We start from the raw sequence: 27,572 nt of genomic DNA on the forward strand, positions 1-27,572 counted from the left end.
TGTTCAAACTGCATCACCTCACACTAATCTAGATTAAATTCCTTCTGCCATTGCATTGTCAATTTTACCAATTGATCAATATCATCCAGGAGCCTAAAACTATCCTCCTCATGTCATCTGCCAACTTACTAATCAGATTTTCTATATTTACATGCAAATTATTAATATATATAACAAACAACAAGGGTGCCAGCACCCATCCCTGTGGTACACCATTAGTTATAGACTTTTGAGCAGAAAAGCAACTCACCACCATATCAAGCTAATTTTGAATCTAATCCATAAGACCATAAGACAAAGGAGCAGAAGTCAGCCATTCAGCCCATCGAGTCTGCTCCGCCATTTTATCATGAGCTGATCCATTCTCCCATTTAGTCCCACTCCCCCGTCTTCTCACCAAGACCTTTAATGCCCTGGCTACTCAGATACCTATCAATCTCTGCCTTAAATACACCCAATGACTTGGCCTCCACTGCTGCCCGTGGCAACAAATTCCATAGATTCACCACCCTCTGACTAAAAAAATTTCTCGCATTTCTGTTCTGAATGGGTGCCCTTCAATCCTTAAGTCATGCCCTCTCGTGCTAGACTCCCCCATCATGGGAAACAACTTTGCCACATCCACTCTGTCCATGCCTTTCAACATTCGAAATGTTTCTATGAGGTCTCCCCTCATTCTTCTAAACTCCAAGGAATACAGTCCAAGAGCGGACAAACGTTCCTCATATGTTAACCCTCTCATTCCCGGAATCATTCTAGTGAACCTTCTCTGTACCCTCTCCAACGTCAGCACATCCTTTCTTAAATAAGGAGACCAAAACTGCCCACAGTACTCCAAGTGAGGTCTCACCAGCGTCTTATAGAACCTCTACATCACATCCCTGCTCCTATACTCTATTCCTCTAGAAATGAATGCCAACATTGCATTCGCCTTCTTCACCACCGACTCATCCTTTAGCCACGTCTCAGTGATGGCCACAATATCATAACTGCCAACCTGTTGCTGTACGACAAGATCATCCACCTTATTCCTTGCGTGCATTTAAGTATAACACCTTAAGACCAGTATCTGGTACTTTTCGCTTTAATTGCACTGCAACTCATCCCAAATTTGCCCCATCACCTGCCTGTCTTTCCTGACGTCTTTACTGCTCACTATCTTAGATTTATTTCTGTTTTCCCCTTCCTAAGCCCTGTCATTCCAGTTCCCATCCCCCTGCCAAATTAGTTTAAACCCTCCCTAACAGCTTTATTAAACCTTCCCGCCAGGATATTGGTTCCTTTCGGGTTCAGGTGTAACCTGTCCTTTTTGAACAGGTCATACTTCCCCCAGAAGAGATCCCAATTATCCAAGAATCTGAAGCCCTGCCCCCTGCACCAGTCTCTCAGCCACGCATTCATCTGCCTGATCCTACTATTCTTGCCCTCGCTAGCACGTGGCACAGGTAGCAATCCCGAGATTACTACCCTGGAGGTCCTGCTTCTCAGCTTCCTTCCTAACTCCTGGAAATCTCTCTTCAGGACCTCCTCCTTTGTCCTATCTATGTCATTGGTATCAACATGTACCAAGACAACTGGCTGCTCACCCTCCTCCTTCAGAATATTCAGGACTCGATCCGAGACATCCCGTACCCTGGCACCTGGGAGGCAACACACCATGCGGGTATCTCTATCAGGCTCACAGAATCTCCTGTCCGTTCCCCTGACTATGTAATCCTCTTTGACTACCGCATTCCTCTTCTCCCTCCTTCTCTCCTGCACAACATCGCCAGGCTCAGTGCCAGAGACCCGGTCACTGTGGGCATCCCCTGTCAGGGCATCCCCCTCAACAGCATCCAGAACAAGATATTTGTTGCTGAGGGGGACAGCCACAGGTGTGCTCTCCACTATCCGCCACTTCTTTGGATATCATGGGCTCTAATCTGCCACTTGCTTTGGACATCATGGGCTCTAACCTTTTGGACTAGTCCCAGGTGCAACCTTGTCAAAGGCCTAACTGGACTCATGTTGACTACACCAACCATGCTGCCAACGTATTTTTTTTATTACCTCTTTGATAAAGTCAATCTAACTAGTCAGACACTATCTCTCCCCAACAAAAACATGCTGTCTTTATTTGATTAATCCCTGCCTTTATAAGTGTAGATCTTTTTCAAATAAATTTCCTACACTGACACTGTACTAACAAGCCTGCAATTACCTGGCTTCTTCCCTGCATAAAAGAGCTACATTTGTTTTGGCCAGTTAAGATTTAAGTGCCCCAACAACTTTTTCCCTTGCCTTGTAGTCCAGGATACATCCTAATAGTACCTGGGTATTTATTGAACTTTAAACCCATGAAGACATCTAATTTCTCCTTTGTAATGATAACATGCTCTGGAATTTCACTACCTCTTTTCTTTAATTCTCTGACCATAATGTGTCTGTCCTTATCGAATAGAGGTGACATACGAATATTCATTTAGAACCTCCCAAATTCACGAGCCTTCACACACAGATTTTCATAGTGCTATTAATATACTCATGAAATGCTTTGGGATTTTCTTTGAGCTTGTCTGCAAGTGATATTTCATTTTCCAATTCTGCCTTATGCCTTCCAATGTGCTTCTGTTTTCAGTTCTTCATACCAGACATGCGCTTTTTATCTTTATCAAACCTGTGACATCCAGGGTTCCTTGGACTTGCTTCCTGTATTTTTCACCCATAAGGGGAAATGTTGTACTTAAATTCTTTTTCTTTACTTCTGAACGATTCTCACTTGGCACATGTAGGCACTCCTCTCCCAGTCTACTTCTTGCCAGGCCTGTCATATGACCTTCAAATTGGCCTTCCCCAGTTTCAGAGTTTTATTTCCAGATTATCCTAATTCCTCTCCAAACCCATCTTGAAGCTTATAATTATGGTCAGTATCTCAGGTCAGAATTGTGGTATTTCATGAGCAGGGTGAAGATTTCTCAATCATTCTATAGCTTAATGTTGAACATACTATTACCACTCTTTGCTTGAGGATCTTTACTGTGAGATCATTCATTAATCATTCTCATTACCACCACCTGATGTAAACTAGTCTATTCCTGGGTAGTTCCTCAATGTATTGCTTTACAAAAACTCTCCAGACTTTACAACCCCTCAAGACTACCTCATTAGTTTGCTTCCACTGAAGCCTCTGACAGTATAGCCTGAACTGCAGACTTCAGACATTGACCTGTTTCTTTACCCAGTTGCCTGTGAGATTCTAAACACTCAGTGCACTCCCAACATTGTCAATGACAAGGCGGATTTTGCATGTTTCCCTACCTTGTATCTGTCGATCGGATCTTCCTGCTGTGCCTGCTGCTCCCTCATTGTTTGGTATTCCTTCTCATACTTCTTCAGTTTTTTTGTTGGCACCTGGAAAGATTGTAGGAAAGAGACAGTTAGTGGAAAAATACAAAAATCACAGTCTCCACTTCTGAAACACAATAGGGCTAAGTTCTTTTTATCAAAGGCATCATTGATAGTCCCTGTCATTAAGCCCTGGGGTAATATACAGCTTTGTGAATTGTCAATAAAGAGTGAGGGTAAGGGCTGGTTTATTCAAGGCACATTTAGATGAAGCTGTCTGAGTATTTCATTAGCTTTATAAATTATCTTGGCTCCATATCCCCCTCTTTGTCAAACAATTCACTTTAGAATTTGCAACCAACAACACCACTGTGGGGCAGCGAGTTTTGGATTTTCCATCTTTGCTGCCATTCTTATGTCATCACTAAATTACCTGGGAATTTTCTTTGAATTTACAGGATGTGCCAGGATTTATTGCCCAGCCTAATTGTCCATGAGAAGCTGGTGATGAATCGCCTTTTTGAACCACTGCAGTCCTTCACAGAGCTGTGGAAGGGAGTTCCGGGGTTTAGACATGGTAATGGTAAACTACCAGAGAGTTAGTTACAAGTCTGGACTTGGACAGAAACCTGCAGTTTATGGCATTCTCTACTGCCAGTTGCTGTTCTCCTTCTACATCAAAGGTTTGGAGAACCATTTTCGGGTCAGGACTGAAGTTTGTAATATGAAATTCAGCCAGCACTTTAGTGAGGTCATTGGACACAAAAGGTGATGTAAAACAATGTCTATAATCCTTGTTTGAGAAAACATTTAAAATTCCACTGTGAGTTTGGCGGCGGGGCGCCGAGAGCCCGGAGCCTTTGCTCGGTCTGGCTCTGGGGAGGGGAGAGAGGGAGGGAGGAAAACAGAGAGAGAAAAAAAAATTCCACTGTGCATAGAAGTCCTGAGAACACTTGAGCAGGTCTTTAGCTGAGGTGACTTTGGCGTTAAAGGTACAGGTGCTGGAAAGTCTGTGAACCCTGTAGAATTGTCCCCACTTCTGCATAAATATGACCTAAAATGTGATCAGATCGTCACACAAGTCCTAACACCAGATATAGTGAACCCAATTAAACAAATAACACACAAAACATTATACTTGTTCATTTATTTATTGACAAAAGTGATTCAATATTACATGTAACACACATCAAAGTTGCTGGTGAACGCAGCAGGCCAGGCAGCATCTCTAGAAAGAGGTACAGTCGACGTTTCAGGCCGAGATCCTTCGTCAGGACTAACTGAAGAAAGAGCTAGTAAGAGATTTAAAAGTGGGAGGGGGAGGGGGAGATGCATTCACCAGCAACTTTGATGTGTGTTGCTTGAATTTCCAACATCTGCAGAATTCCTCGTGTCAATATTACATGTATTTGTTGGACGTGAACCTTTACTTTCAGTAACTAGTGTAACACCCTTGTACACCAATAACTTCAACCAAACATTTCCAGTAACTGTTGATCAGTCCTGCATATCGGCTTGGAGGAACTTTAGGCCATTCCTGCTTCAACTTTAGGATGCTGGTGAGTTTCGTTGCATGGACTGCTTGCTTCTATAAGATTAAGGTCAGGACTTTGATTTGGTCATTCCAAAACACAAATTTTCTTCTTTTTAAACTATTCTGTCGTTGATTTACTCGTCTTTTGGATCATTGTCTTGTTGCATTATCCAACTTCTATTAAGCTTTAGGTGACAGACTGCTACCCTGACATTCTCCTGTTCTATGTCTTGATACAACTTTAATTTCATTGTTCCTTCAATGATTGCAAGCTGCCCAGGCCCTGAGGCAGCAAAACAGCCCCAAACCATGATGCTCCTTCCACCATGATTCACAGTTGGGATGAAGTTTTGGTATTGGTGTGCAATGCCCTTTTTCCTCCTAATGCCTCAGCAATGTGTATTTCTGTCAAAAAATTCAATTTTGGTCCCATCTGTCCAGAGAACATTTCCCAGAAGCATTGCAGAACATCCAGGCAGTCTTTTGCAAACTTGAGACATGCAGCAATGTTTTTTTTTGGAGAACAGTGGTTTCCTCTGTGGTGTCCTTCCATGAACACCATTCTGTTCAATGTTTTCTTATAGTGGACACATGAACAGAGACTTTAGCAAGTTCTAGAGATTTCTGCAGGTCTTTTGCTGTTACCCCAGGTTCTTTTTCACCTCCTTCAGCATTGCATGTTGTACTATTGGTGTGATCTTTGCAGGACGTCCACTCCTAGGGAGAGTAGCAAAGTACTGAGTTCCCTCCATTTGGAGACAATTTCTCTTACTGAGGTCTTTAGTAGTGCTTTTGTAGCCTCTTCCAGCTTCATGCATCTCTACAATTCTTCTTCTATGATTCTCTGAAAGTTGTTTTGATTGAGGCATAGTGCACATAAACGGATCTTACTTGAGAAGAGCAATCTGACTTTATGTGTCATTTTATACGGCAGGGCACCTCGACAACCCACACCTCCATTCTTATCTCACTGATTCGAACACCTGACTTTTGTAGAAGGCATTACTCTAGAGGTTCACATACTTTTTCCAACATAGCCATGTAATAGTGGATCATTTTTCTCAATAAATAAATGAAGTATAATTTTTTGGGGTTATTTATTTAATTTTGTTCTCTTTATCTAGTTTTAGGACTTATGTGAAGATCTGATCACATTTTAGGTCACATTTATGCAGAAAAAGAGGAAATTCTACAGGGCTCACAAACTTTCTAGCACCACTACAATCTGTCATCGTCCTGTAGGCTATAGAGTCATATAGTCAGACAGTATGAAATAGACTCTTTGGTCCAAATAGTCTATGTCAACCTAGATTCCCATCTAAGCTAGTCTCAATTGCCTGTGATTGACCTACATACCCCTCAACCTTTCCTATCCATTACCTGTGAAATTTCCTTTTAAATCTTGTTTATGTGCTTACCTCAACCACTTTCTCTGGCAGTTCATTCCATATACAGACCACTCTCTGGGTGAAAAAGTCATCCTTCAGGTTCCTAATAAATTTCTTCCCTTTCACTTTAAGCTTATGCCCTCTTGTTCTTAACTCCTTGAGAAAAACACTGCATATTCACCCTATCTATGTCATCATACTTTATAAACGTGTTTAACTTTCCATTGACTTCATCCATTCCATCATCTGTTTTACCCCCTCTGGCCATCTGCCTTGGTAGTGGTGGTCACGGGTTTGACAGGTACTCTTACAGAAGCCTTGGCAAACTGTTGCTGAGGTTGATGCAGACAGCTTGGGCTGCTGGTGATAGCAGGAGGTGTTATCATTTAAACTTGAGGTTGGAAACACACAAGATTACTTCATCAACTCTTGACACATTCCATACAGTAAGGTTTTGGAGTTGTTTTCCTCAGGACCAACTAGTATTTACAGCGCCTATAAAAACTATTCACCCCCCTGAAAGTCTTCCTGTTTTATTGTTTTAAAACAATGAACCACAGTGGATTTAATTTGGCTTTTTTGACATCGATCAACAGAAAAAGACTCTTTTGTGTCAAAGTGAAATCTAATCTCTACAAAGTGATCAAAACTAATTACAAATATAAAACACAAAATCATTGATTGCACAAGTATTCACCCCCCCTATTATGACACACCAAATCATCATTGGTGCAGCCAATTGGTTTTAGAAGTCACATAATTAGTTAAATGGAGTTCACCTGTGTGCATTCATGGTGTTTCAATTGATTGTATTAAAAATACACCTGTATCTGGAAGGTCTAACTGCTGGTGAGTCAGTATCCTGGCAAAAACTACATCATGAAAACAAAAATATATGGCAAGAATCTTCACAAAAAGGTTATTGAAAAGCACAAGTCAGGAGATAGATACAAGAAAATTTCCAAGTCACTGAATATCCTTTGGAGCACAGTTATCATCAAGAAATGGAAGCAATATGGCACAGCTGCAATTCTGCCTAGAGCAGGCTGTCCTCAAAAACTGAGGCTATGTCCACACTAGACCGGATAAATCCATAACCGAATCTTTTTCTCTTCGTTTTGGTCCTCCATCCACACTGAAACGGCGTTTTCCTCCCCCGAAAATGGAGATTTTCAGAAACGCTCCCCAGAGTGAATAAATCTGAAAACATCTAATATCTGGCATAGTGTGTACGGGGTAACTGGCTATTTTTAAAACCGCTGTCATGACGTGCTGGAATAAGTGGTGGCGGCAGCGCGGCATTTCATTGTTTTCTGCAACGCAACCTCCAACACCACAACAATATCTGACAATAGATGTGTAACAGCCTAATGTAACATTGTATGGAAATACAAGATAACACTGATGCAGACACGTTTTATACATTTAACAAGGTGCTTTATTAATGTATTGCTTGTGCAAACATTCAATAGGTGCAATTGTCACTTTTGCTCAATAACTAATTTTATTGCACATGTTAAATACAGCAAATAATACACAAAGACATGGCAAAAGTAAAGGCAAACAAATGAGGCAACAGCAAATTTCACTTTTGCCCAGTAACAAGCCTTATTGCATCTAGTTGTAGCTGTCGTCCCTTTCATCGGTGAAGAGACTATGGCTGTAGGAAATGTTTCTGGACAAACGCGCACCAAGTCTTTCGTTTGACAATTTCCTTTTAAGTTTTTCCAGTTTGTAACTGAACAAACGCACACCAAGTCTTTCGTTTGGCAATTTCCTTTTAAGTTTTTCCAGTTTGTAACTGAACAAACGCACACCAAGTCTTTTGTTTGGCAATTTCCTTTTTAAGTTTTTCAAGTCTGTAACTGGACAAATGCGCACCAAGTATACCGTTTCCTCTTCGCTTGTTTTCTGTATGTCCTGTGCATGCCCAGTAGGAGGAGATTCACCCAAATATCTGTTTTAATGGGACAGAGGTATTTTTAAAAACACCTAGTGTGGATGCCTGTCAAGTTTACGCGAAACTGGCATTTTCAAAATTACCTGGTCTAATGCGGACGTAGCCTGAGTGACCATGCAAGAAGGGGACTAGTGATAGAGCCACCAAGAGACCTATGACAACTCCAAAGGAGTTGCAAGTTTCAGTGTCTGAGATGGGAGAGACTATACATTTAAACAACTGTTGCCTGAGTGCTTTATCTCTCACAGCTTTATGGGAGAGTGGCAAAGAAATAGCCACTGTTGAAAAAATCTCACATGCAATCTCGGCTAGGGTTTACCAAAAGGCATATGGGAGACTCTGAAGTCAGCTGGAAGACTGTTTTATGGTCTGATGAAATCAAAATTGAGCTTTTTGGCCATTAGACTAAATGCAATGTTTGGCATAAACCAAACACTGCATGCCATCAAAAACACATCATCCCTACCGTGAAGCATGGAAGCATCATACTGTGGGGATGCTTCACTGCAGCAGGCCCTGGAAGACTTGTGAAAGGAGAGGGTGACATGAATGCAGCAAAATATAGGGAAATCCTGAAGGAAAACCTGATGCAGTCTGCAAGAGAATTGTGGCTTGGGGGAAGATTTGTTTTTCAGCAAGACGATGGCCCCAAGCATAAAGCCAGAGCTACACAGAAATGACTTAAAAACAACAAAGTTAATGTGCTGGAGTGGCCAAGTCGCAGTCCAGACCTCAATCCTATTGAGAATTTGTGGCTGGACTTAAAGAGGTCTCGTCACTCGTGATCCCCATGCAATCTGATAGAGCTTGAGCAGTTTTGTAAAGAAGAATGGTGAAAAATTGCAGTGTCCAAATGTGCGAAGCTGATAGAGACCTATCCACACAGATTCAAGGCTGCATTTGCTACCAAAAGTGCATCTACTAAATACTGACTTGAAGTAATTATGCATCAATTATTTTGTGTTTCATAATTGAAATAAATTTAGAGCAATTTGTAGAAATTTGTTTTCACTTTGACACTGAAGAATCTTTTCTGTTTGTTGATCTGTGTCAAAAAAGTCAAATTAAGTCCACTGTGATTCAATGTTGTAAAACAATAAAACATGAAAACTTCTGGGGGAGGGGGGAGTGAATACTTTTTATAGGCACTGTACATGGCTGGTCCAGTTGAATTTCTGGTCAATGGCGGTTTCCAGGATATTAATAGAGAAGGTCTCAGCAATGATAATGCCATTGAACTTCAGGGTGGTTGGACTTTCTTTTCATGCAGTTGGTTATTACTTGGGACATCTACTTATCAGCCTATACCTGAACGCTTTTGCTACATGTGAGTATGGACTGCTTTATTTGCTAAGGAGTTGTGAATAGAAAAATCCCTTTGATCTGAGTACCCCCACAGTCAATGAAGCAGTCCAAGATGGTAATTAGATTGCCTCTTAATGTTCCAGTTTAGGGAAATCAATCCAGGGTATGCAACCTTTCCTCATACCGCAACACATCTGACCCCGATGCTGTAAGGAATTGGGTTATTTTATACGCTTGTACTTGAATAAGGCTCTGTCTGGGACACTGTGTGCAGCTGTGCCAATGGAAAAACATCACTCCCGTGAAGATTGTTTCTGAGGTTTAGATTTTGAGGTATGGTTTAGGAATTTGGAGATCGTACTTCGAGAGATTGGTTATGGCACACATCAACCACAGCCTACCGGTCAACCTCGACGCTTTGCAATTCACCTACCGGAGCAACAGGTCAATGGCAGATGCCATCTCTCTGGCCCTACATTCCTCCTTACAACACCTGGAGAATAAAGACGCGTATGTAAGGCTCCTTTTCATTGACTACAGCTCTGCCTTTAATACCATCATTCCAAATAAACTGATTCCTAAGCTCTGGAACCTGGGCCTTTGCACTCAGATCTGCAGCTGGATCTTCAACTTCCTCACAGACAGGCCCAGGCTGTAAAAACAGGGGACAAGCTCTCCTGTACAATCACTCTGAGCACCGGTGCCCCACAAGGCAGTGTACTCAGCCCCCTGCTGTACTCACTGCACACCCATGATTGTGTAGCCAAGTTTCCATCAAACTCAATATATAAGTTTGCTGATGACACAACAATTGTAGGTCATATCTCGGGTAATGATGAGTTTGAGTAGAGAGAGGAAATTAAGAACATGGTGGCATGGTGCGAAGACAATAACCTATCCCTCAACGTCAGCAAGACGAAGGAATTACTTGTTGACTTCAGAAGGAGTGATGGACTGCACAACCCAATTTACATCGGTGGTGCGCAAGTGGAACAGGTCAAAAGCTTTAAGTTCCTCGGGGTCAATATCACAAATGACCTGACTTGGTCCAACCAAGCAGAGTCCACTGCCAAGAAGGCTCACCAGCGCCTTTACTTCCTGAGAAAACTGAAGAAATTTGGCTTGTCCCCTAAAACCCTCACTAATTTTTATAGATGCACTGTAGAAAGCATTCTTCTAGGGTGCATCACAACCTGGTATGGAAGTTGTCCTGTCCAAGACCGAAAGAAGCTGCAGAAGATTGTGAACACGGCGCAGCACATCACACAAACTAATCTTCCGTCCTTGGACTCACTTTACACCACACACCATCAGAGCAGTGCTGCCAGGATAATCAAGGTCACGAACCACCCAGCCAACACACTTTTCGTCCCTCTTCCCTTCAGGAGAAGGCTCAGGAGCTTGAAGACTCATACGGCCAGATTTGGGAACAGCTTCTTTCCAACTGTGATAAGACTGCTGAATGGATCCTGACGCGGATCTGGGCCATACCCTCCAACTATCCGGACCTGCCTCTCGGTTTTTTTGCACTACCGTACTTTCCATTTTTCTATTTATGATTTATAATTTAAATTGTTAATATTTACTAATTTGTACTATTTTAAATATTTTTAATATTTAATATTTGTAATTCAGGGAGAGGGAAGCGCAGAATCAAATATCACTGTGATGATTGTACGTTCTAGTGTCAATTGTTTGGCGACAATAAAGTAATAAAGATCGTGTTATTTGGCTAAATGAAGATTTGAGATAAACTGTTAGAAATATTCAAAAAACTGGTAAAAGAGGTGGAGGCAAGTGATCTGAATGCTGCAGACTAGATAAAAAATGAAAAAGAAAACGGTTACATTTAGCCCTACATTTTGATCAGTTCAGTGACTCATCCCTTCCAAAGACGGACTATCTTGCCAAATACTTCCTATACTATTTCTGGAACTTCCCTTCATATATCCCGTAAAGAAGATTTATAAAGTCTGTCTTATAAAGTGGCATGTGCCTGGAACACACTGACAGGAAAGGTGGTAGAAGCAGATATGGTAGCAGTGTTCAAGAGGCATTTAGATAGGCATATGAACAGGCAGAGAATTAAGACTACATGCAGATTATAGTGGCATCAGGATCAGCACAGACATTGTGGGCTGAAGGGCCGCCTCCAGTGCTGTACTGCTCTGTTCTCTGCAGTTGGTGTAAGTTTGACAGAAATTGTGAGAGACAAATGCAGACAGATCTTTGTGACTCTGGAGATCCTAAAGCACTTGACAGCAAATGAAGTAATTCTGAAGTGTAGACGTGAGAGACTGTAGATTCTGGAATCTGGAGCAACACAAAAATGAGCAAGAGGAACTCAGCAGGTCAGGCAGCATCTATGGAGGGAAATGGATCCAGCTGAAGAGCCTTGAGCTGAAATGTCTTAGTTTTGTTTTTTTTTGGCGTGTGCCTGCGTGCGTGCGAGTCTGTGCATGTGCATCTGCGTGTCTGTGCATGCGTCCATGATGATGTCTTTTTCATGGCGAGAGAGACAGAAACTGTGTGGCGCGCCACTCCTCACTCAGACATTTTTTGCAGTATTTTCCCTTTGTTTTACGAGGTCGAGTTGCGATCTCGACACTCAACCCGGCACGGATGGGAAGCGTACTCGGGGGCGGACCCAAGTTTCGAACTTGAGAACCTCCACTCCCGGGTCTGGCACCAATGTCGTTGCGCCACCAGCCGGCCCGAGCTGAAATGTTGACTGTCCATTTCTCTCCATAGATGCCAAAGACTTGTTCAGTTCTTCCAGCTCCTGAAAGGGTAGCAGTGTAGTTATATTACCAGACTTGTAAACCAGAACCTTGGACTAATAGTCTGACAGACAAGCTCAAAAATTAAAAGTAGGGAAAACCTACTTATAATTAAATAGTCTACAATTTAACAAAAAAGGTATTATTTGTGATGATGACCAAAGGACTGCAAAAATTCAATGCAAGGAGACCTACCATACTTACCAATTCTGGTTATGTGTGACTCCAGACTCTCAATGGGATGGGCGGGGGGACTTTTAACTGCCATCTAAAGTGGACTAGAAAATATTCTTTTGTACCACACTGCTGCAAAAAGACAAGAACAGGACACAAAAGCTAAAAGACCATCATGTGTAGATTTAAGGTGACGTATGTATGGCCACACCAGCTGGATCTGCAAAGTGCAGTTTGCTACTATCAGGGGACTGGTGCCGAAAATGGAAGAGCAGTCCCATGGATACATCATTTCAAATGACTCCTTCCACTCTGAGAGCTCCATCCACAGCCTTGAATACATTCTGTTTCACCAGAAGAGGTAGTGTAGTAGAGTGCAGTCTTTTGAGGTCCTCCACATCCTCCTGATGCAATGATATCAAGTCAACCAAGCTAATGAAATGTACTGAAAATTTTTACAACGGAGGTTCACTAGTAGTACTCAGGAGTGTTTAAACTAGTTTGGAAGGGAGATAAGAACCAGAGAACCAGGTCAGAAAATGGCGGGATGGAGAAAAAGGGCCAGTAAAAACAGGCAGAAGTAAAATAATAGATATGATGGAACGTTTAATTTGAAATGTGCATATTTTAATGCTATGAATATTGTGGGTAAAGGTGATGAACTTGGAGCATAGATTGGTATATGGAACTATGATATTGTGGCCATTACAGAGACTTAGTTGAGAGGGGGGCTGGAAAGGATGCTTAATGTGCCAGGGATTCAATCTTGTAGAAAAGATAGAGAGGGAGGTATTAGAGAAGGGGGGAGGGGAGTTGCACTACTAATCAGGGACAATATCACAGACACACTCAGAGGAGACATAATGGAGGGCTCGTACACTGATGGGTAGAACTCAAAAATAGGGTGCAATCACTCTGGTGGGATTGCACTACAGCCACTGGGACATTGAAAAACAGGTATGCAGGCTGATTAAGGAAAGGTGTAGAAACAATAGGGCTGTTATCCTGGGGGAATCAACTTCCCCAATATAAACTGGGAGTTTCTGAGGAAAAGTGGTTTAGATAGGGCAAAATTTGTTAGGTGCATGTAGGAGGCTTTTTAAAGTCAATGTTAGATAGTCCAACAAGAGAAGGGACCTTACTGGAACTGATGTTGGGTAGACAGCTGGCCAGGTGACTGACCTTTCAGTAGTTAAGTGACCACAAGTCCTTAAGTTTTAAGATAGCCATAGATCAGGATAAGCATGGGCCTTGCAAAAGAGTATTAAACTGGAGCAGGGTGAATTATGAGAATATTAGGCAAGAAATAGGGAAAGTTAATTAGGAACAGCTGCAAGTCCACATCCAGCATGTGGAGTGTACTTAAAGACCAATTGCACAAAGTACAGGGTAGGTACTCTACTCTACGTTCCAGTCAGAAGGAAGGATAAGGATGCAAGGTAAGAGAAGCTTGGATGTTGAAGGTGGTGATTAATTTAGACAAATATATATATATATATATATATATATATATATATCTATCAGTTGGGGGTATGAGTGAAGAAGTGACATATGGAGTTTAGCCCAGCCAAATGTTAGGTAACATAGAAACATAGAAAATAGGTGCAGGAGTAGGCCATTCAGCCCTTCGAGCCTGCACCGCCATTCAGTACGATCATGGCTGATCATCCAACTCAGAACCCTGTACCTGCCTTCTCTCCATACCCCCGATCCCTTTAGCCACAAGGGCTGTATCTAACTCCCTCTTAAATATAGCCAATGAACTGGCCTCAACTGTTTCCTGTGGCAGAGAATTCCACAGATTCACCACTCTCTGTGTGAAGAAGTTTTTCCTCATCTCGGTCCTAAAAGGCTTCCCCTTTATCCTCAAACTGTGACCCCTCGTTCTGGACTTCCCCAACATCAGGAACAATCTTCCTGCATCTAGCCTGTCCAATCCCTTTAGCATTTTATACGTTTCAATAAGATTCCCCCCTCAGTCTTCTAAATTCCAGAGAGTATAAGCCTAGTTGATCCAGTCTTTCATCATATGAAAGTCCTGCCATCCCAGGAATCAATCTGGTGAACCTTCTTTGACCCCCTCTATGGCAAGGATGTCTTTCCTCAGATTAGGGGACCAAAACTGCACACAATACTCCAGGTGTGGTCTCACCAAGGCCTTGTACAACTGCAGTAGTACCTCCCTGATCCTGTACTCGAATCCTCTTGCTATGAATGCCAGCATACCATTCGCCTTTTTCACCGCCTGCTGTACCTGCATGCCCACTTTCAATGACTGGTGTACAATGACACCCAGGTCTCGTTGCACCTCCCCTTTTCCTAATCAGCCACCATTCAGATAATAATTTGTTTTCCTGTTCTTGCCACCAAAGTGGATAACCTCACATTTATCCACATTAAATTGCATCTGCCATGAATTTGCCCACTCACCCAACCTATCCAAGTCACTCTGCATCCTCTTAGCATCCTCCTCACAGCTAACACCGCCACCCAGCTTCGTGTCATCCGCAAACTTGGAGGTATTGCACTTTGGTAGGTGTAAAGTGACAGTACAAAGTTATAAGGCAAAATTTTTAACAGTGTACTGTCTTGGTGATCTTGAGGCCCAAGTTCACATCTCCCTGAAAGTGCTATGCAGGTTGATAGGGTGATTAAGAAGGTATTTAGCATACTTGCCTTTATTCATCATTATCATTATGTGGCATTTTGTATGATGTGGGTGATCATATTCTTCATCTGTCCTTAATCTGAGTAGTTCTAATAAGCTCTTTAAAACTTTTGCCTGTCCATCCCTTGATGTAACTCATTAATGTCATGCGCTGTTGACTATGACTTTTCCTATCACTGAAAGATGTTCGAGTTTCTCTTTCCTCAGTACATGACCCAGAAATTCCAACTGCCATTTCCTGATTGATGATATCAGCACTCATCTTGTTCTGGCTTTTTGCATCATTTGTTGCTCTGTCCTTCCACGATATTTTCATCATTCTCAAAAAACACATTTCTGTAGCTTCAAGTCTTCCCTTACTTTGCTTTGTCCAACATTCACTTCCATATGTTAGTGTGGAAGGAATGTAGCTCCACAACACTGAGTTTCGTACCCACTGAAATTTTGTTATTTAGTATTTTGCTCAAATGCTGAAATGTTCATTCAATCCTAGTCCTCCTCCTAATTTCAACATCAGCCCTACTGTCAGATGTTATAATTCTCCCCAAGTAATTGAAATTCCATGTTTATTTAATTGCTTCATTGCCAACTTTCAGTTCACATTTCCATCTTTCTTCTTTGTGACAACCAGTCATTCAATCTCCTTGCAGTTGATGGTCAATCCTCTCTTTGCACTTTATTGAACAACTTTATGTAATATTTTTCTTTTGGAACTTTTCTTTGGAAGTAGCTATCAGCACTGTGTCATCTGTGCATCGTAGGTTGTTCAAACTGTATCTACTGACTATCATGTCTGGAATACTGCTAATTTTTCTTGGAATCACTTTGCTATAAAGGGTGAATAGGTTGAGACATTCAGTTTAAAAGTCAGAAAGTTATGGTGCAGCTTTATGAAAATCTAGTTAGGCCACATCTGGAGTATTGCATAATGTTCTAGTTGCCTCATTATAGTAAGGAAGTAGAGAGTTTGGACAGGGTGCAGAAGAGATTTACTAGGATGCCTCCTGGACTAGAGGGCATATGCTATAATGAGAGGTTGAACAAACTTAGCTTGTTTTCTCTGGAGCAGCAGAGGCTGAAGGGAGATCTGATAGTTTATAAGATATCAGAGGCATAGGTAGAGTAGACAAGACAGTATCTTTATCTCAGAGTTTAAAATATCTAATTTCAAAGGAGATATGATAGGCAATTTTTTTCACACAGAAAGTGGTGGGTACCTGGAATGCACTACCTGGGGTGGTGGTAGAGGCAGATACATTAGTGACTTTTTTTTTAAGAGATGTTTATATAGACACATGGATGTGAGGAAAATGGAGGGATATGAACATTGTGTAGGCAGAAGGGATTAGTTTCATTGGCCATTTGATTGATAATTTATTTGGTTTGATGCAACATTGTTGGCCGACGAGCCTGTTCCTGTGCTGTACTGTTCTATGCTCACTGAGGACTGCAAAGATGCAGAATTACTCTGGGCAGTGTCTTGTGCAAAAGTCTTAGGCACATATTCAGTATAAGGTAATGGATCCCAAGAGAGTGAGTTTGTTGAATGCCTAAGAGATGGCTTTTTAGAGCAGTTTGTTGTTGAGCCTACTAGGGGATCGGCTATACTGGATTGGGTGTTATGTAATAAACTTGAGGCGATTAGGGAGCTTAAGGTAAAATAACCCTTAGGAACCAGTGATCACAATATGATTGTGTTCAACTTGAAATTTGATAGGGAGAAAGTGAAATTTGATGTAGCAGTATTTCAGTGGAGTCAGGGAAATTACAGTGGTATGAGAGAGGAGTTGGCCAAAGTAAATTGGAAGGAGCTGCTGGCAGGGATGTCAGCAAAGCAGCAATGGTGTGCTTTTCTGGGAAAAATGAGGAAGGTGCAGGACATGTGTATTCCAAAAATGAAGAAATACTTAAATGGTAAAATAGTACAACTGTGGCTGACAGAGGAAGTCAAAGCTAATGTAAAAGCAAAAGAAAGGACATACAACAAAGCAAAAATTAGTGGGAAGATAGAGGATTGGGAAGTTTTTAAAAACCTACAGAGAGCAACAAAAAAATCATTAGAAGGGAAAAGATGAAATATGCAAGCAAGCTAGCAAATAATATCAAAAGTGGAGTGGATAGAAAAAGTTTTTTCAAGTATGTTTAAAAATAAAAGAGAAATGAGAGCGGATATAGGACTGCTAGAAAATGAGGCAAGAGAAATAACAAAGGGGGATAAGGAGATGGCTGATGAAGTAAATGAGTATTTTGTGTCAGTCTTCACTGTGGAAGGCACTAGCAGTATGCCTGATGTTGTAGTGTGTGAAAGAAGAGAAGTGGCTACAGCTACTGTTACGAGAGAGGTGCTCAAAAAGCTGAAAGATCTAAAGGCACATAAGTCACCCGGACCAGAGGAACTGCACCCTAGGGTTTTGAAAGAGGTGGTGTAGAGATTGTGGTGGCATTAGAAATGATCTTTCAAAAATCACTGGACTCTGGCATGGTGCCAGATGACTGGAAAATTGCAAATGTCACTCCACTCTTTAAGAAAGGAGGAAGACAGCAGAAAGTAAATTATACACCAGTTAGCCTGACCTCAGTGATTGGGAAGATGTTAAGAGTCAATTGTTAAGATGGCGTGATGGAGCACTTGGTGACACAGGACAGGATAGTACTAAGTCAGCATGGTTTCCTTCAAGGAAAATCCTGCCTGATGAACCTGTTGGGATTCTTTGAAGAGATTACAAGTAGGATAGAAAAAGGGATACAATGGATGTTGTATATTTGGACTTTCAGAAGGCCTTTGACAAGGTGCCACACATAAGGCTGCTTACCAAGTTATGAGCCTATGGTATTACAGGAAAGTTACTAACATGGTTAGAGCATTGGCTGATTGGTAGGAGGCAGCCAGCGGGAATAACTGGTTCCCAACTTTACTGGTTGGCTGCCAGTGACTAGTGGTGTTCCGCAGGGGTTGGTGTTGAGGCTACTCCTTTTTATGCTGTAAATAGATGATTTCATCCGTAAAAATTCCTACTCCATTAGTATAGGATGTTCCATAAGAATAAATTAGTGTTTTATTTCTATTCTGACATGTTCCTGCACCTATCCAACGAACTTTGCTAATTTCCATGATAATCTTTTGTCTTTCCATTTCATGTATCACATTGTCCAATCTTCCTTGATATAGGGTTCTTACATTTCAAGTGGCAATAATTTTCTTTTGTGTTACTTGAATTTTATGAGCAGTAGCTTGATGACGGTCGGGGATCCCCTGCTGACCAGAATCAACCCTACCGAGCAAAGCATCTTCAGAATTGTCTTGAAGATTCTCTTGATGCTGCTGTTGTGTGATACCTTTTTGTGAGTTTGACCATGGTTTTCTTAGCAAATAGATTCTAGGAAACCTAGTATCTAGCAATGGTGGTTTGCTATTGCCTACTGTTGGGTGAACTAAAGAAATCGCCATTTCTCTTCCCAAATGTTCATCCACCTGTACTATAGCCGTTGACATTTGAGCTCCTAGCTCATCTGCCTTCTCCATCATAAGTTCAGTTACTGAACCTGCTGGAGCTGCTGTTGGCCTTCGCTCATATTCTGAGCAGGAACCCTTGCAGGTGCTACCGTTCTGGGTCAGAGCGGCCCTGGGAGCAATGAATGACGAAGGGGTAACTCCACTTTCCCCAAAAGCTCTGAAAGTCCCCAATCAGAGCCTCATCACCGGTTGCAGTTTAGAGTTATACCCAGAACTACAAAACTTAATTGATATAATTGTTGAAGAAAGTGCAAAAATGGGTCTATCAATTGCAAAAAGACAGAATGTATGGTGATATCCAAAAAGGAGAGCCCTATCTGCAGGCTGAGAATAAATGGGGAAACAAGTACAGAACGTTTGCTACTTAGGAAGCCGGGTGACATCAGATGGCAGGTGTGACATGGGCATCAAAAGAAGAATAGGGATGGCAAAAGACACCTCTATGAGAATGAAGAGCATACTGACCAATACTAAACTAGGCATGACAACCCACCTCAGAGTACTGAAATGTTCTGTTTATCCAGTTATGTTATGGCTCAGAATGTTGGACAATATCTAGTAACATGAGGAAACGAATCGAAGCAGCAGAGACGCAAAGAATATCATGGATGAAACTAATATCTAACGAGGATGTCATGTACAGAGCAAACAAAAAGAGGAATAATGTATGAGATCATGAAAAGGCAATGTGACTTCATTGGACATGTGATTAGGAAAGAGGAGGTAGAATGCATGGTATTTATGGGAAAGATTGAAGGGAAGAAAGCAAGAGGAAGACAAAGACAAATGATGATGAAGACAGCAGCCAGAGAACTGGAAATAAATACCAATGAATTGATCCACTTGACCCGAAACAGGAGAGTGTGGGCCATGGCATTCAATGCTCAAACTGGGCACGACACCTGATGATGATGATAATGGAATAGATGGCTTTGTTGCCAAGTTTGCAGATGATATGAGGATTGGTGAAGAGGCAGGTAGTGTTGAGGAAACAGGATGCAGATGGACTTAGACAGATTTGGAGAATGGGCAAGAAAATGGCAAACAAAATTCAATGTTGGAAAATGCATGCTCATACACTTTGGTATTAGAAATAAATGTGCAGACTATTTTCTAAATGGGGAGAAAATCCAGGAACCTGAGATGCAGAGGGACTTGGGAGTCCTTGTGCAGAACACCCTGCAGGTTAACTTGCAGGTTGAGCTGGTGGTGAGGAAGGCAAATGCCACGTTAGCATTCATTTCAAGAGGTCTAGATTACAAGAGCAAGGATGTGATGCTAAGGCTTTAAGGCACTGGTGAGGCCTCACATGAGTATTGTGAACAGTTTTGGGGCCCCTTATCTTAGAAAAGATGTGTTGGCATTGGAAAGGGTCCAAAGGAGGTTCGCAAGGATGATTCCAGGAATGAAAGGGTTATCATATGAGGAATGTTTGATGGCTCTGGAATTCAGAAGGATGGGGGGAGGAGGGATCTCATCTGAAACCTTTCAAATGTTGAAAGTTAGGCCTAGACAGAGTAGATGTGGAAAGGATGTTTCTCTGGTGGGAGAGTCCAGGACAAGAGGGCACAGCCTCTGGATTGAGGGGTGCCCTTTCAAAACAGACATGCGGAGAAATTTCTTTAGCCAAAGAGCGGTGAATTTGTAGAATTTGTTGCTACATACAGCTGTGGAGGCCAGGTCGTTGGGCGTATTTAAGGCAGAGATTGATAGGTTCTTGATTGGACATGGCATCAAAGGTTACAGGGAGAAGGCCAGGAACTGGGGTCGAGGAGGAGATAGAAAAAAAGGATCTGCCATGATTGAATGGCGAAACAGACTCTGGACCAGATGGTCTAAATCTGCTTCTATGTCTTATGGTCTTGTATACAATAGCTACTTCTGCACAGTACTTCAGTAACTTTATGTATTGCTCTGTAACGCTGCCGCAAAAAATAAAACAAATTTCATGGTATGTGACTGATAATAAACCTAATTCTGATAATATAATAAATACTTTATTAATCCTGAGTGGAAAGTTCTTTCACTAACAGTGTGCATACTTAACTAATAGAAGTACAGAAAATAATATACACAATAATTTACCAATGTGCATTAAGTGTATAAAAATAATAAGACTGACTATTAGACTACTGTATTTTGATGTATATTCTCCTGTCACACAGAGATGGACTTGTATATGTTTATTGCATTTGGTAGGAACGATTTTCCGTAACAATCCTCATGACAGCAGAGCTGAACGAGTCTGTTCGAAAGGGTGCTCTGCTGCTTATTCAGAATGTCATGGAGAGGATCTGCCAGATTGTCCATAATGGATAATGGTTTGTTTAGTGACCTCCTCTCCCATAGAAACCATGAGTCTCTATTGTGGACTGAGAGTGGAGAGGGGACAGGAAGAGGGGAATCATGGTTATGAAAAGGGGAAGGGAGCCGGAAGCACAAGAGGGACATTCTGGAATGATCAATAACCCAATTGCTTGCAATCAAATTACCTTGTCTTTTGTCTCAGGGCCGGGTGTATCTGAACCTGCTCCCTGGCACTTCTCTGCCATCAGTCCCACACCTTTCCTGCAGTGCTCCACCCTCACCATTCCCAATATCCTTTGCTCTCACCATATTTATAAACTTGTTCTCCTCACCATGTTGACAAATATAATACTGTGCAAAAGTCTTAGGTGCATTAGGTATATATATGTGCTTAAGACTTTTGTACAGTAACTGTAGATGACAAAGGCTTTGGGTGTCAGGAGTTGTGTCACTTACCATTGATTGCCAGCCTTTGATGTGTTCCTATAGTCAGTATTGGTCCAGATATATTTCTGGTTAACAGTTAACCCCAGAATGTTAATGGTGGAACACATGTGAGGATAATGCCACCGATACTTGAGTGACACATACATTATTTAAATATATTAAACAAGGGCCCTCAGAGCAGTGTTCAAAAATCAAGAAAACTTCCAGTGGCATTTGCAGAGAGTGAACCACCTCATGACATACCAAACCTTTCCATCATCAAGGCAGAATCCAGGAGAAAAGTGAAATACTCTGTAATTGACTTGAGTGAACAGTCGAAGCTCACACCATTCAGCATAGGGCTAGAATTACCACCCTAACTATGTAACTGTGCTGCAGAACGTGCCTTCTATAGAGCTGGACTATGATGAACACAAGCCACAATATTTCAAAGGGATGGATTACCACCACTACCTCCACCTCTGGGCAATTAGAGATGAGCAACAAATCATGCAGCGATTCCCACAACAGAGAAAATAAAGTCACCATTGTATTATAAACAAATATGCAGGAAAGTTTGATTCAGCGATCTGCCAAAACAAGCAATGTGACAGACATAGCAAGACCATCTGTTCTCTCTGATAAAAGACTGCCTTGGTATCTTTAGCATCCACCTCTGAGGGAAAATGGTGCCTTTGATTACACCTGAGGCAGTGGTGCAGCGCTGAGGGTCTACCCACAATAGGTCAATTAGGGAAGAGTACTGTCAACTGAGTATTGCAGAGAGTGATGAGGGTTTGATCAGCAGCCAAGGGTCTCTGCTTTACACATGCAGTATTAGCTTGAATCAAACATACTGGATAAATCCACTATATTGTTTCATGACTCAATACAGAAACATAGACATATGAACTATGTCATAATAATGACACTGAACTTTGGCTCCCCCATTTCCTACCAAGAACCTTAGTATGTCGTAACTAACTGTAAGACCATTTTACAGAAACAGTTAATGGCAGCAACTTCATATTAAAATTCAGGACAGCAGAGTCAGTAAATTCCTAGAAAGAAAATGTCACACCAGCAAACAAGTGAAATTGCAAGGATACCATGATTAACAAATTGATTGCATCCATCCACCACTGAGTTGTTGTCCTGCCTTTAACTTAACTCCACCCAGAAAGCTAAGTATAAAAGAATCATTAACCACACAGTCCGATTATCAGTCAACCACAACAAAGAAACCAAGTTACCAGGTTACTTTAAACATAGTAAATGGAATGCAAGTGCAAGAATTTTGCACAGTTAATCCCCAGGAATGTGTGTCAACATATTTTCAGATTAAAGATTCAGCTTCAATATCTAGATTTTGCAGAGTACTTCTATTTAGGCTGGTGTTGGGGTTATTATAATTGATATACAAAGTAGTAATTGGGATGGATTAGTTATTCACCAGACTCTCCACAAATGTACTCCACAACTCTAGTTATTGTTGTGGCTGCATATAGCTTTGTTACCTAAGCTGTGTTGCCTAGCAGAGAAATTCTGTTGCTGCAGATCCAGCTATGTCTGAACCTCGGTGGAATATGTGAGAAATCTGTGACCGTGGGCCGTGAGCATAGGACTTGGTACCCATTAACTGGAGTGCGATTGCAGTAACCCAATCTTCTGTCATTGTTTTGGAGATTGCTTTACATCAACATGAAAGTTGTGTCCCAGGAAGAGAGGGTGATGAAGAAGGTATATGGCGCCACAGGAAAGGTTTTACATGGGTCACTGTCACACAGCTGTCAATGAAACCTGGTCATGCATAAATGCCACAATATGACAATGACAACAATTTCAAAAGTATTTCTTCAGCTGAGTCATTCTGAGAAAGGCAATAGAAATATCAGTGCCTTTCCTTCCAGTTACTATAATTTAATTCTCCCCACTCTGACCTCTGTCTCCAACATTGTTCCAACAAAGCTGACACAAATACAAGGAACAGCAGCTCATCTTCTGATTCTGCACAAATATCACTTTCTGGCTCAACCATGAGCTGGAATTCTAGGTAAAGCATTGCTGGCATTAGTAATTTTCTATCTAATTATTTCAAGTAGTTATTCTGCTCCCCCCAATCACTCTTCCTGTAGAACAATTCTTCACTACTAATCCCTTAAGCACCCTGTACTATCATTCAATTTGTCTCGCTTTTCACCTTCTCATCTCTCCTCAGTTACGAAGCAGATTGAAACATGCTCTCAAACTTTTTCTTGCCCAGTTCTAATGAAGGGGTATTAACCTGAACATTTAATTCTGCTTCACTTTGCACAGATGCTGCCTGACATGCTGAGGACTTCCAGTATTGTTTGTTTTATTTCAGATTTCTGGCATCTGCTGTGTTTTATTTTGGAGGTGAAAAAGAGAATATCCACTCTATCACTCAGTGTTGTGACCATTGCTGACCATTATTTACCAATGTCTTCCCTAATCTTACTGAGTAATACTTCTGATGAGGTCTCAAAGAGAAAAACATTTTCCATTCCTAGTCTCTAGTGGCACTTGAGCTAAAGAGAGGTTAATAAACTGGGATTGTTTTCCCCAAAGCCTAGGATATTGAAAGGTGACCTTTATAGAGGTTTATAAAATCATGAGGGGGATGGTTATAGTCTTGTTCCCAGGATAGGGGAGTCTAAACTATATAGGTTTAAAGCAAGAGGGGAAAGATCTAGAGGGGACTGGAGTGTCAAGTTTTCTCATACATAGGATGGTGGGTATATGGAATGAGCTGCCAAAGGATGTGGTAGAGGTGGGTACAATTATTCTGTTTAAAAGATATTTAGATAGGTATATGGATAGAAAAAATTTAAGAGTGATATGGGCCAGACATGGGAGAATGAGACGAACTCAAGTAGACTTGGTTGCCATGGAAGAGACGGGCTAAAGGTTGGCAAGTTTGCAGGTGATATGAAGAATAGTGGAGGGGCAGGTAGTGTTGAGGAAACAGGTAGGATGCAGAAGGACTTAGACAGATTAGGAGAATGGCAAGAAAGTGGCAAATGAAATGTTAGAAAATGCATGATCATGCACTTTGGTGGTAGAAATAAATGTGTCGACTATTTTCTAAACGGGGAGAAAACCCAAAAATCTGAGATGCGAAGGAACTTGGGAGTCCTTTGTGCAGAACACCCTAAAGGTTAACTTGCAGGTCGAGTCAGTGGTGAGGAAGGCAAATGCCATGTTAGCATTCATCTCAAGAGGTCTGGCATACAAGAGCAAGGGTGTGATGCTAAGGCTTTATAAGGCACTGGTGAGGCCTCACCTTGAGTATTGTGAACAGTTTTGGGCCCCTCATCTTAGGAAAGATGTGTTGGCATTGGAGAGGGTCCAGAGGAGGTTCACAAGGATGATTCCAGGAATGAAAGGGTTATCATACGAGGAATGTTTGATGGGTCTGTACTCGCTGGAATTCAGAAGGATGGGGGGCGGGTAGGATCTCATTGAAACCTATCGAATGTTGAAAGGCCTACACAGAGTAGATGTGGAAAGTATGTTTCCCCATGGTGGGAGAGTCTAGGACAAGAGGGCACAGCCTCAGGATAGAGGGGCGCCTCTTCAAAACTAATAGGTGGAGACATTTCTTTAGCCAAAGGGTGGTGAATTTGTGGAATTTGTTGCCATGTACAACTGTGGAGGCCAGGTCGTTGGTGTGTATTTAAGGCAGAGATTGATAGGTTCAAGATTAGACATGACATCAAAGGGGAGAAGGCCAGGAACTGGGGTTAGGGAGGAGGAAAAAAAAGTATCAGCCATGATTGAATGGCGGAGCAGACTCGATGGGCCAGATGGCCTAATTCTGCTCCTATGTCTTATGATCTTAGGGGCCTGTTTCTGGGCTTATAACTCTATGTGCAACTGAATCCATGAAGTGGGTTAATGAAATCATCTCAACAGCTGCATTTTGTAATCACCTCCGGGAGACATTAATTCTTATAGATGGCATTCACTTTTCTTGGTGTTATCCTCTAAAGCACTGAAACATCTGAACCCCTGGGACTTAACTGAAAGTCATGCAGAATCTATGGGAAAACAGATAATATTTTTGGGTAATGACCTCTCATCAAATAAGTTCATCCACTGAAAAGGCTAAACTCAGTCCTGCAGATATTACCTGAACCACCACACCCCATCAGTATTATGCATCCAACACATCATTCTCAACAACTTCCCACCATCTTCAATGGGATCCTACACCAAACACATCTTTACCTCCCTCTTACTCTGTGCTTTCCATAGGAATTGCTCTCTCTGTGGTTCCCTTGTCCATTTGTCTTTCCCCACTCATCTCCCTCCTGGCACATATCCTTGCAAGTGACAAATGTTACAGCAGCTCATTCACCTCCTCTCTTGCCTCCATACAGGGTCTCAATTGTCCGTAAACTAATGTGGGCATTACTGCTAAGGCCAGTACTTGTCTGTGGCTGAACTGATGGGTGACTTCCGAGCAACTCAAAGGGTGCAAGGCTGATTGCATATGCACTGTCTTACCTAACGATAATGGATTTTCTTCCTGGTGAATCTGACCATTTCACTGTCAATTTTACTGACTGCAGCTTTTCATTTCTGAGTTCGTATTCTTCAACTGCCACAATTAAATTGTGACCCCCCCCATCCCCACCCCCAACTGAATCAGAACACCCACATCACCTCTACAAAATTACACCATAAATAGAAATTAGAGTTGGGGCTACTGGAATACAGGAGTGTGAAGGAGGAGTTTGGGATACCCAAGAGGTTCCTAACCAATAAGGCACATTTGAAATACATTTGTAATTAAGATAAAAAAATTGAAAGCATAGAGTACTGGGGACAACTTTCACATCCCATCTCACCGTAAATTGCCTCCTTGGCTCCTGCTCTGCCTTACTGACCAAGCTAAGCTTGCATCAACCTACCATGGCCTTGGGCTTTGTGACTGCGACCATGCTAGCCAAGGTGTCCTCTTCATCCATCTGGCTGAAGACATGAGCATCGTAGGCTACTGTTATAGAAACTTCTTCCATCATCTTGGATGCAAAATGTTAAATAAAAATAAATTAAATAAATAAGAGAATGTCCCCCCTGAATGCAGGGAAAGTTTGTAAGAGAATGAAGAGTCCACACTGCATCCACTTTGTTCTGAAACTAATTGTGGTGACAAACTAATTAAAATCCGTCCCTCTTCCTACTCGAAGAGTGAGCTACGGGTCAGACTCCATTATCACTGAGTGCACAGAGCTCCACTGGTGGCAGCTGAGACCTCTGCAAAGCTGGCCCTATTAACTATAGACTCTCTCGCTCTCTTTCTCCACCTGTGCCTGATCCCAATTCTCTGTAAACATTCTGGAAGTCAGAGAGTGATGAAACGCATCTTCTTCTCTCGATATAAGCGCGCCCAATGAAAGGGAGATCCTTGACTTCAGTGTGCTGACCACTTCCTGCTTGTTTCTGCTGATGGGAGGGCTGAGTGTAAAATCTGCGCGCTCTCGTTACCTCGATGTCTTCATTATTCCCTGAAGAAACACGGCTCGCAGAACAGTTAAATATTCAAGAGTGATACCTTGTACATTTGCATTTGAATAGGTTTCTAGGGCAGCAACTGTGAAGGCGAAGGCTTCAGAGGAAGTCCTCTGACACACTCACTTTCGCACACAAACACTCCAAGGTTCTTCACGTTCAGTCCTTGTTTCTCAACAAAAAAAATTATACGTAGCACAACCACAAAGCAATTCACTCCAGGGAAGCCAGAGAATCAGCTGACTACTTCCTGCTTCAGACTGCAGCCGTTGCAGGTGTCATTTGGATTTTAGATTCGAGCATGTGCAGTTGAATCCAGTTGACTAGTTCTTGTAAGTACCTTCGAGTCTCTTGAGAGGAGTAACAGGTTCTTCAAGAGAGACAAATTGTCTGCTGATTTCAGAATTTTTCCTTGTTGACTTTCAAGGCACCTGTTCCACAAAGCACACACCTCTCTCTCTCTCTCGCTCTCTCTCCTCCAGAGCTGACTATAGCTTATGCACTCACTGTATGAACCAGGAAGCGGCAGCGATAGAAAGGAAGCTTCAAATGCCCTGCATTCCTAATCAATTCACGTGCTGTTTTTAAGGAGTGGCTTGCTTCAGTCCTCCAGTTCCCAAGGGCAGGTTAATGAGCAGTGGTACAGACTGAGGA

General features: G+C 41.9%; 1 protein-coding gene across 9 annotated transcripts in view; it reads right to left on the reverse strand.

The window, feature by feature from the left end:
- LOC140206146 (rab GTPase-activating protein 1-like) overlaps positions 1-27,572 on the reverse strand; it is a 568,372-nt gene that overhangs the window by 37,970 nt on the left and 502,830 nt on the right. For 8 of the 9 annotated variants that reach the window (XM_072274372.1, XM_072274373.1, XM_072274374.1 and 5 more), the window contains one exon: positions 3,298-3,390. In XM_072274372.1, the coding sequence (XP_072130473.1) occupies positions 3,298-3,390 (93 nt within the window). Of the gene's footprint in view, positions 1-3,297; positions 3,391-26,317; positions 27,405-27,572 lie in introns of those variants that run through there. The other variant, XM_072274380.1, reaches the window with a different exon arrangement.

Source organism: Mobula birostris, chromosome 12 (assembly GCF_030028105.1).
Source record: "Mobula birostris isolate sMobBir1 chromosome 12, sMobBir1.hap1, whole genome shotgun sequence".
Lineage (NCBI taxonomy): Eukaryota > Metazoa > Chordata > Chondrichthyes > Myliobatiformes > Myliobatidae > Mobula > Mobula birostris.